The following is a 10,336-nucleotide window of genomic DNA, read 5'->3' on the forward strand; positions in this document are numbered from 1 at the left end:
CACATGCATACACATATACAAGTGTCTGTAAACTTTGATATATCTTTCCTACAGGATCAATAAGAATCCATATGGGTACCTTCACCAGCAATAAAAGGATCAATATTAATAATCCCCTTGTTGTTGGCAAAGATGATGTTCCTGATATCATCAAAGCTCATGGTAAGACCTTGCACAAAGTGATACGTGTAAAATAAAAATGTTTTTTAGTCCAAAATAATCTCAGCAAAGTCCTCTGTCATTTTTTGCTAAGCTGTTCACAGCTAAATGATTTGAAAGTCCTTGGAAGATAAATGCTACCAGGAAGGTCATTTCATTTGTACTTTTAGCACGATTAAAGTGTTTAATCTATAATACTGAGTAGACTTGCAGTCCTTTAAATTGAACTGCACATGTTTCACAGACACAAGTTACACAAACAAGGAACCAAAACAGTGGATGAGGTTGGACACATTAGATGGGTGGTCTCTTAACAATAACTGTCCTTTTTCATGAGATAAGGATATGCAAAACAATAATTTATAACAATCTTCAGATGTTTGAAAACTAATAGAATTTTGAAGATGTGAAAAACATTTCTGTGCCGCTTTTCTGCTAATGGTATACCTGTAATTATGGCAATGGACTCAGTTTCTTGGCCCAAGGTTGCTGTTTGGCTGCTCACTGTCTATATTACCTTTGCTCTGTTGACTCATTAGTTTAAATCCAGAATTTGACGACTACTGTCAAATGTTTCTGCTCTAAATTTTTAGTCAGTTGACAGACCACATGTTTACTCCAGGGGAAGAAATTCATCTTAACTCCTAAAACAAAGAGAAGTGGAGAGAATTTCAATATTTAACTGTGTTTCAGGATCACTCATGCTGATTGCCTGGATGACCACAGGATCACTCGGCATGATGGTTGCCCGATATCTAAAAAAAATGGCCAAGGGAAAAAAAATGTGCGACAAAGATCTCTGGTTTATGGTGAGACATCATAGACAAAACCATGTATTATCTTTTCAATGTGGAACCAAAGTTTTTGTAAACTAAACTAGGCTTGAAAATAACTTAAACTTGGTGTGTTTCCAGAATAAATTTCATGACTAAAAATATTAACTTCATAAGTAATTTCAGATATCCAATCCAAGATATAATAGACTTGTAAGACAGCTTGGTCCAAGCCTAATGTTATCTGGACAAATGTATTGGTTTAGCTGCCACAGTATCATGCTGTATTCTTTGTGTTCCTCCAGGTCCATGTTGGAGCAATGTGTCTGACGGTAGCAGCCACAATCATTGCTTTCATCCTTGTGTTCGTTCATTCTCAGGACTGGTCTGGGGTTAGTACACTGACTCTGCTAGATTCTAAGAATCTTAGTTAAGTTATGGTTTTGTACTATTCATTACAGCGACAATCAAATGATAAAACCGTGTTTCTCTGTAATAATATTTATTTTCTTATTTATTCCAACTAAATTTTATGTGTTGTTCACACAGAATTGGGGGTAATTGTTGAATACAAATTGTTGATTATATGAATGCAAATACCCTCCAAATTATGTTGCAACATTTAGATTTCATTTAATCCCAGTTTTTAAACCCTATATTTAAGTACAAATGTATTTATATAGCACTTTTCAAGATCATTTCTGCAAAGTGCTTCACAATCAAAATAGTTAAGTTAAAAAGAACTCCAAACGTTCCTCATTGAAGATTTAGTTGATATTGCGTGGACATCAAGAGTTTTAATTACATTAGGCACAAACAAGGACTTTGTTTTCTGTTTGAAGAAAATGATCAGCCATTCATTTTTTTAAATAGTCCAAACACCTATGCAAGACCTGTTGCTTAGAAAGTGCAAAGAGTGTGTTTATACACCACTTTGCATTTAATCCTTAGTTACTCTCTGGCTCTCGTCCATAACATTTTGCCTGTCGTGTCTCCCCATCACCTCCAACCAGTTGCAGCAGATGGCTGCATCACCTGAGCCTGGTTCTGCTGGAGGTTTCTAACAGAAAAGAAGGGAATATTTCCTTCCCACTATCACCAAAAGCTTGCTTCCACCAGTTGTAGTAGTGATGCAGAAACATTATGCCTTTTGACAACCAATCCACATATGAACAGGTTCAAGAAATAATTTGAGGGATAAATGGAATCTGTGGGCTGCATCCAGTTAGTTTCACTTTAGTTTTTTATAAAACAGTCATCTCATGGTGCTTTACATTAGAAGGATGAGCCAAGGGAGTTTAATATAATTCAACTTAATATGAATGCGATAACCATACCAACCAGGTATGGACCCCTCCAACCCTTGGCTTTGGTGTGCAGAAACAACTCCCGTGTAACAGTAGGACCCTCTGGCAAAACCAGACTGAAGGAGGACGATCATCTCCAGCTTTTGGTTGTGATGTGATTGTAGAAGAGAATAGCGACACCATGTAAAACCTAAAGGACAAAATGCAAACTATGGAGATGACAAAAAGTTGGTGCATATTTATAAGCCAATATTGCAAGTCATTAAGACAAAAGGCAAGTGGAGCAGAAGTGCCCCTCATGGGAGGTACATCTAGAAATGATTAAGTTCTCATGGTACTCTCAAAGGTACTCGTACTTTTCACTCTGGGGTTATTTGTGGAGGCTTTACCTTCACTTGGGTAGTAGAGCAAGTCATCTATCAAACAGAAGGTCCATAGATCAATCCTCAGCTCCTCCAGTCTGCAAGTTGCATCCACAGGCAAGATTAATATACCCCTTCAAAGTGTTTTTTTTTCTTTTCTCTTGATATTCATTAAGCACTCTTTAGTTGTGTGTTTCAGCTCTCAGACTGATATTTATGCCCCATGATTAGCACTGTTAATGTGTTTGGTATCCAGGGAGCACATCCAGTGTTGGGGTGCCTGGTTATGATCCTCTCACTCATCCAGCCTATCGGGGCCTTGCTGCGCTGCGGACCACAACATCACCTGTATGTATCCATCTGTGTGTGTTTAATTAATATACTATATCATGCCTATACACATTTAAGAATACTCTGTTCAAATATTATTTAAAAAAAAATTAAAAATGGCCTCACTTTTTTTTTCTCTACAATTATTTAACAAATTTTGAAAACACGATAAACCAAAGGAATGGGGCAGTACATGCTTAATGACTAAATGCACTGCTCACTCGGCAAAGTGAGGTTATAAAGTTATTTGATAACCCTAAGAGTTGTATTCATACTTCAGCCATAAAAGTTTTTAAAATTTCAAACTTTTGAACCCGATAATATCCTTTACATTAAATGTATGGTATGATACAGTAAGGGAGTTCAGGATTGGCAAAGAGCTTGGTTTGCTAAAATGGATAGCCTTCGATGAAGAATTTAGACCAGGAAAATTGGATCTTGGTTTTAAAAATTGGAATGAAAAGGGAATCACAGCAATTTGTTTATTAATCAAAAAAGGAGAAATTAAAAGTTTTGAAGAATTAAAACGGGAATACAACTTAAATAACAAGGATTTTTTCAGATACTTACAGGTGAGAGATTACTTTAATAAAAACATAAAAATAGAGGAAGACAAAATCCATCCTATTATAAAAATAAATATACTGGCATATAAAAGTGTTATTCCAAAAACAGTGTCTACCCTATACAAATGTTTGATGGAATCAAGACAGGAATCAACTGTATATGTTAAAGTAAAATGGGAAAGAGAGCTGAGTGAAGAAATCACTGAGAGGGTGTGGTATGAAACATGGAAAGAACATAAGAATACAACTCACTCATTGAGGTGGAGAGAATTCATCTGGAAAAATCAAATTCGCTATTTTATTACACCTAAGATTAAAAATAAACAAACCAATACACAACAACAATGTTGGAGGCTGTGTGGATGGGATGAACCAGACCATACACACATTTTCTGGAAGTGCAGAAAAATTCACACTTTCTGGGTTAAAATTCACTCGGCTCTCTGTGATATATTAGGTTATATTATTCCTAGAACCTGCCTTGTTTTGTATCTAGGGTACTTGGAAGGTACTGTAGATGTAAAGGATCGTTACCTGGCTAAGATTCTCCTTTTGGCAGCAAAGAAGGCCATCACCAAAAACTGGCTTAAGACAGAAACACCAGGAAAGCAGCAGTGGGTAGCAATTGTGGAGGACATTATGGAGATGGAGAACCTTACATATAAACTGAAATTAAAGGAAGAACGCTTTTTGAAGGACTGGGGAAAATGGTTGACGTACAACGGAAGGGGAAAAAACAGACTGAACTGAATGAAGATGAGCATACAAGAAGAAAAAAAAAAGTGAAATGAACGATGGAAATGTTTGACACCACAGGCATGTTTCCTTTTTTTTCTTTTGTTTTCCTTTATCTTATTTTTCTAATTATTATTCTATATGTATCTATATTTTTATACATATATATTTGTTTGTTTCTTTTTCTTTCTAATTTCACTGTCTTGAGTTTGTGACTCTCTTTGTATTCTGTTATTCTGAAGAAACTGTATGCGTAATGGACAGGTGAGTTGTTCAAATAAATAAAATAAAAAGTTAAAAAAAAAAAAATTTCAAACTTTTGCAAAGTGTAGCCTGCATGTGCTTTATCAGAGCACACTTTCACACTGAAACACCAAGTAGGAAACTAATTTGCACATGACTCGTGAAAGTTATTCCTTCCTCTTAGTAATAATGGTACTTTTAATAAATATAGCCTGGTTGTAGCTTTGGAGGCCAGACTCAGTAAATGAAATATTTTTTAAGTGAAATATAGATTTAGTAAAATTGTATGTTCAGTAATGATACTTGTTTTCATAAATTGGATGCAGGAGAAATCTTAGACAAGAACTTCAGAAGCTGATGATTTTATAGTTCTTCTCTTTTCTTTGATAGGAGGTATCTGTTCAACTGGACACATTTTTTAAATGCGGTGGTAATAAAATCTATAGCTGGTAAGCTTGTGTTTTACTTCATTCTACCATCTTGCATATATGCTAACATTTTCAATAGCAGACACACTGTCACCCATGCTGCTCGTCTTAAAATGCCTGCTTCTTTGTGTCACACAGTGGCAGCCATATTTACAGGCCTGGACAGGATTGACAGTGATGATGGGTGGCTATTGAAAGTGATGGGTGGCTTCTTTGCCTGGGAAGTTCTCTTCATCATCATTTTGGAGGTCCATGATTGGGTAGTTAAACACAGAGGTAAGCCTTTTTTTTTGCATTTCAGTGATGAAGGAAAAAATCATCACTACCCATATACACTTTAATGACAAAAACCAATCTAGACCCAACAGTCCATTTGCACGGTGAAGAGCCACCTGATCAGTTCAGCAGCATTTAGCTGACTGAGCGAAGAGTATAACCCCTGTACACCTCAGAATGTGGTTGGATGGGTAAAATAAACAGCACTGTATCACAAGATTTTCTGTGTATAACACAGCAGCATCAAATATTTGTCACGGTACGGCATGGCACACCGTGGAAGGAGTGGGGAAGGAGGACCCAGGCGCGGTGCTCTACGTATAGACAGTGTTTATTTACAGAGGGTGATATCAAACAACAATAAATCCCCGTGTTTCTCCCCAGACTCCCGTGTCGTGTCCTCCAAGTGCTCTCTGCTCCCGTGTCTGCACTCCCGGTGCTCGCTGCTCCTTAAGCCTTCCACGCTCCTCCTGCGGGAAACAATAGCGGCAGCAGTCAGGACACTGAACAATGGCAGGCATACACTACACGACCAAAACCTAAACTGGGTAACTAACGTGGAGTCCCAAGCAATGATCCCGCGTCGGTGGGAGCTCCAAGACTCTCTTAAGTAGCTCCCCCGACGAGGCCTGATCAGCAGCAGGTGTGTGGCTTCGGGTGTGGCCAGTCCCCTTGCAGGGCCACACCCTCCAGGCCTGACGCCGCCTATAAACAAGTGCTCAGCCACCCACACACACATATACACAAGCACAGGGAAGGGGGAGCAACACCAAAATACACAGAAATAATAATAATAATAATAATATAATACATGACTGCTCAGGGATCCTGGGTCGCCCAGTCCCAGGACCCTGACAATATTGGTATTTATGAATTGATGAGTGAAAACGCGTAAGAATGTCTCAATGGTAGTCTGCTGGAACAAAAGCTGTTACACTTTAACTGTGCTGAAGTACAGCGACAAAGGAATCTTTATCTTTCGATTTATTAAATGCATGAAAATACTCTGGGAATACTATACACGAAGGCTCAGCTCATGCACCACCAACCTAATGTTATCAGAGAGAACTTGCATTGAATTGTCTCAACTGAGACTATCCAATTTTGGACACGTGTAGTTTGACAATGCTGTGGCTCAATGTGTGGCTCAGTCACACAAATTATTAAAAAAAAATATGATCACAACCTCTTTGTGTCTACAAAAACTGGTTAATGTTTGGTGATTTTTAAAAAATGTTTTACCCCCCCGTGCCGCACACACTTTCCATGACCAATGGCAACTTGACATGCTAAATGTTTACATAGAGCTTCCAGCACATTGTTATCGTTCTGAAAGTTGTTGTTTTTTTGTTTTTTTTCAATCACCACAACTACTCAACTCGACTCAATTTTATTTAAATTGATTTCAAATTGTTCTTCTTCTGTTAAAGCTTAAAACTAATATCATAACTCAACCTGTATAAATAAAATGATTAAAAACATAGCTGACTGCTTTAGTTCACTTCAGTTAATGTGCCCTGCAATATTTCACTGTTCTTTGCTCTGGGTTTCAGATGATACTGCTGATCAAATGGAATCAGCATTGGTAAGCTGAAAGAAATATAAAAGCAAGCAATCACTGATTGCCACAAGATGGAGTATTTCTAATATAATTTTACTTTTTTTGTCAGGTCAAAGGTGACAGTTGCCTGATCGCTGTGTACCTTCTGGGAAACCTTTGCTTTTTGGTGGCACTTCTGGTTGGAATTGGAGAAAAATGAGCAGCAGCAGAATCTTCCAGAGTGTTTCCCTGTAGTTTTGTTGAATTTTATCATCAATTTTAACATACTTGATGAGAGACTGCACTGGAAATTCAGACCCACTGATGCATCAGTTGGCGAATCCTGGAAAGTTTCTCAGTAATGTCTTTAAAAAATATTACTTATGTTTTTTTTCTCTTTTGCTTTTAGTTGATAATTAAGGTGTACTTTCAATCAGCATTCAATTTCACTGGGCCAAGCATTACTGTCGTGTGTGTGTGTGTGTGTGTGTGTATAATATGTCTCACAGTTGCAAAGAAAGAAGTAGTTTCAGTCGCCTTTAGCCTCCACTCTGGCTGCCAGGTAAACCAGTTTCATTTTACAAGCTGGTTACATTTTTTAAGCCAAACAGCAATTTTGTATTAAAAAGTACTTTTAACAATTTTTCCTTTTACATTTTTAAATCAGGTCAACTCGACCCACATCATAATGGGAGGGTTAAAGCCCTTTTCACACATTAACATCTGTTAATATGACAGCATCTATGTATGAATCTGCACCTTTGTCACTTTCATTTGAAAAAAAAAAACTGTCATTGATTCAGCTCCTGAACTTCCCATTTAATGTACATTTTTTCATATATTTCTAATAATCTTGCTGTCAATAACAACTGACAATAAGACAACAAATTTTTAACTTCATTAAATTGAAAATTATGTATGTCAGTGTAGTAGTGTTAAATGCTTACCAGGTTCAGATGCAAATGAAGAAACTCCACTCAGGCAAGTCTGCTGGACCAGATGGAGTGAGTCCCCTCAAGGCCTGTGCCCCCCAGCTTTGTGGAGTCTTCCATAAACTGTTCATGCTGAGTCTGAAGAGGGTCCCAGTGCTGTGGAAGACATCAAGCCTCGTCCCTGTACCAAAGACGCCACGTCCCAGTGGCCCCCAGGATTACAGGCCTGTGACACTGACCTCCCACATCATGAAGACCCTGGAAAGGCTCATCCTGGACCAGATCTCACCCATTGTCAGACCACATCAGGATCCCATTCAATTTGCTTACCAGCCCCGTCTCACAGGACGCCATCATCTATCTGCTCAATCGTGTCTACATCCACCCGGACCAGCCGGCGAGCACTGTGAGGTTCATGTTTTTTTTACTTTTCCAGTGCTTGGTGATAAGCTAACAGCGATGCAGGGGGATGCTTCTCTAGTGTCCTGGATTGTTGATTACCTGACAGGAAGACCACAATATGTGCGTCTTCCACATTGTGTGTCTGACAAGGTAATCAGCAACACAGGAGCACCATAAGGGACCATCCTCTCCCCCTTCCTCTTCACCCTCTACACCACAGACTTCAGCTGCTGCACAGAGACCTGCATCTTCAGAAGTTTTGATGTAAATTTGTAAGTTTTGATGTAAGTAAATTTGCGGTCAATTTAGACTCAATTCAAAATCTCCTACTTGGGACGAACACTAAATGTAAATAGCTGACTTTCTAAATAAACCTATCCATCTTTGCAAGGTCAATTTTTGCTTTCACTAAATTCCAAATGTTTAGCCATAATTAGCTTAGCTGTCCTACTCTTGTTACTGCTCTTTCCTACTGCTGTTACAATCAAATGAACATCTCTGCAAAGATAAATTAGCTGAGACCTTAGGTTGATGGTAGTTACTAGCAAACACAGAAACGTACATACACTATATAGTACAGTTCTATGATACATCACCAAATAGAACAATTTGTGGCAATGCAGACAAGCAGAGAAACAGTTTAATTCGTTGAATTTGTTCACTTGATCGGAGGTGTGTTTCCTGCAGATATACAACATCGGATCTCAATGATTTTAAATGAGTAAAAGCCCTTGTGCGTTTAACCGGATTATTTATACCTTTAACATTCCAGCTTATAAAACGAAGAGCAGATGACTTTGCGAGCTTGCCATTCAGGTACCAAAATGCAGGTGCAGAAAAAATATGTCCCAACCTCTGGAATAATAAATCTTTCGTGCTTGAATCGATACGGTCCAATATCGTCTTTTCAGAGCTAGCAATAGCTCTCATAATCTCACTCATGTCAAGGGGTGGTGCCTCCGGTCTGTCCTCAGCATGGTCCTGTCAGGATCTGACGGCGCCCTGACCGGTCGACCTGCCTGTGTGTGTGTGTGTGTGTGTGTGTGTGTGTGTGTGTGTTCACCCAGGGATTGACGGAGGATTTACGGACACTAAGGAAGCACTTGGAGGAGAGACGGGCACTCACTCACTACCACGCACGGGCTTACACGGAAGGAGGGACGCACTATCACCATTGTTGCACATTTGAGCTGTTGTCACATTGCTGCACTGTAAATAAATGCACTGTCATTATTTCTGAGCTCCGCGCCTGAGTCCACTCTTTAACAACCGTGACAGGTCCGAGGCTTTTGCGGCCTGCTCTTTCCCCGATCTAGTTTTGCTCATATTTCGTACACCGTAGCCTTGAAGATGTAAAAAGTGCCTCAGAGCAGCACACGGGCGTGTTATCGTACTGTTGTTAAAAGTTCGTTAGTTTTGGAGCAATGGAATTATGAAACAAGTTAGTCCATTGAGGAGCCCTGTACAACACGTCTTCACATGGCTACCAGACACGCCCCCCGTCATTTTGTTATTATTCAATTCAGAACTGCCCAGACCAGACACAGTGACGTTTCACCAGAATCCCTTTGATCTCTGGTCTTCTTTATGACATCAGCACACGAAAACCTATAAATAGGGGAGAGGTTCTCACTCTTGTCAGTCTTTCAAAGAGAGTGGAAGAATTCACTAGGCAGGAAACTACTGGAAACTTGCGTTTCTGACACAGTTGACGGTATTTTTAAAAAATCTTTTAGTTGGTACAGAGATTTAGCATCAACTTCAATTTGAAATATGAGTCTGTCAAATCCTGTTGTATGCAACATGAGAGCCGAGAACGAAAAACTTAAACAGCAAATCAAAGAGCTGAAAAATGAGAATAAAACTCTCAAACAACAAAACTCTACCATACGTGACCTTAAAGTCGAGAACGCCGACCTTAAGGAGCAAAAAAGAGAGCTCATAAATGAGAACAAGATTCTCCAAAAAAACATTGAAGTTCTCTTCAAACGAAGTGGGTTCTCTAAAAACAAGAGGAAAAGAGACCTGCAACTAGAGAATGAAACAATTCACTTCAAAATTCAAGAGCTGGAATATTGGAACCAAATTCTAAAGGATTTAAACAGCTCCAAAACCAAAGAGATCCAGCAACAGAAAGAGGTGATGCAGGAAATGGAAGCAGAAATCAGAGAGTTGCAAAGCAGCAAGACAGGCTTGGTTATAAAAGTGGGAGACATGGAAAAGGACAACCAGTCTTTAAGAGAGGAAAATGATGTGACGGTAAAACGCATGTGTGAGCTGAAA

General features: G+C 38.9%; 1 protein-coding gene across 1 annotated transcript; it reads left to right on the top strand.

Annotated features, from left to right (window-relative positions):
• On the top strand, positions 1–8,485 carry LOC146659902 (ferric reductase 1-like). Its single transcript, XM_085421924.1, has 8 exons — positions 1–162; positions 853–968; positions 1,238–1,324; positions 2,858–2,949; positions 4,866–4,924; positions 5,042–5,179; positions 6,733–6,764; positions 6,850–8,485. The coding sequence occupies exons 1-8, from the start codon at positions 72–74 to the stop codon at positions 6,937–6,939; spliced, it is 705 nt and encodes a 234-aa protein (XP_085278050.1). The 5' UTR covers positions 1–71; the 3' UTR covers positions 6,940–8,485.
• Positions 8,486–10,336: the final 1,851 nt, after the last annotated feature.

The sequence above is a fragment of the Rhamphochromis longiceps genome, linkage group LG11, assembly GCF_057381845.1.
Source record: "Rhamphochromis longiceps isolate RC_006_pf linkage group LG11, R_longiceps_female_GT1.1, whole genome shotgun sequence".
NCBI classification, from domain to species: Eukaryota; Metazoa; Chordata; class Actinopteri; order Cichliformes; family Cichlidae; genus Rhamphochromis; species Rhamphochromis longiceps.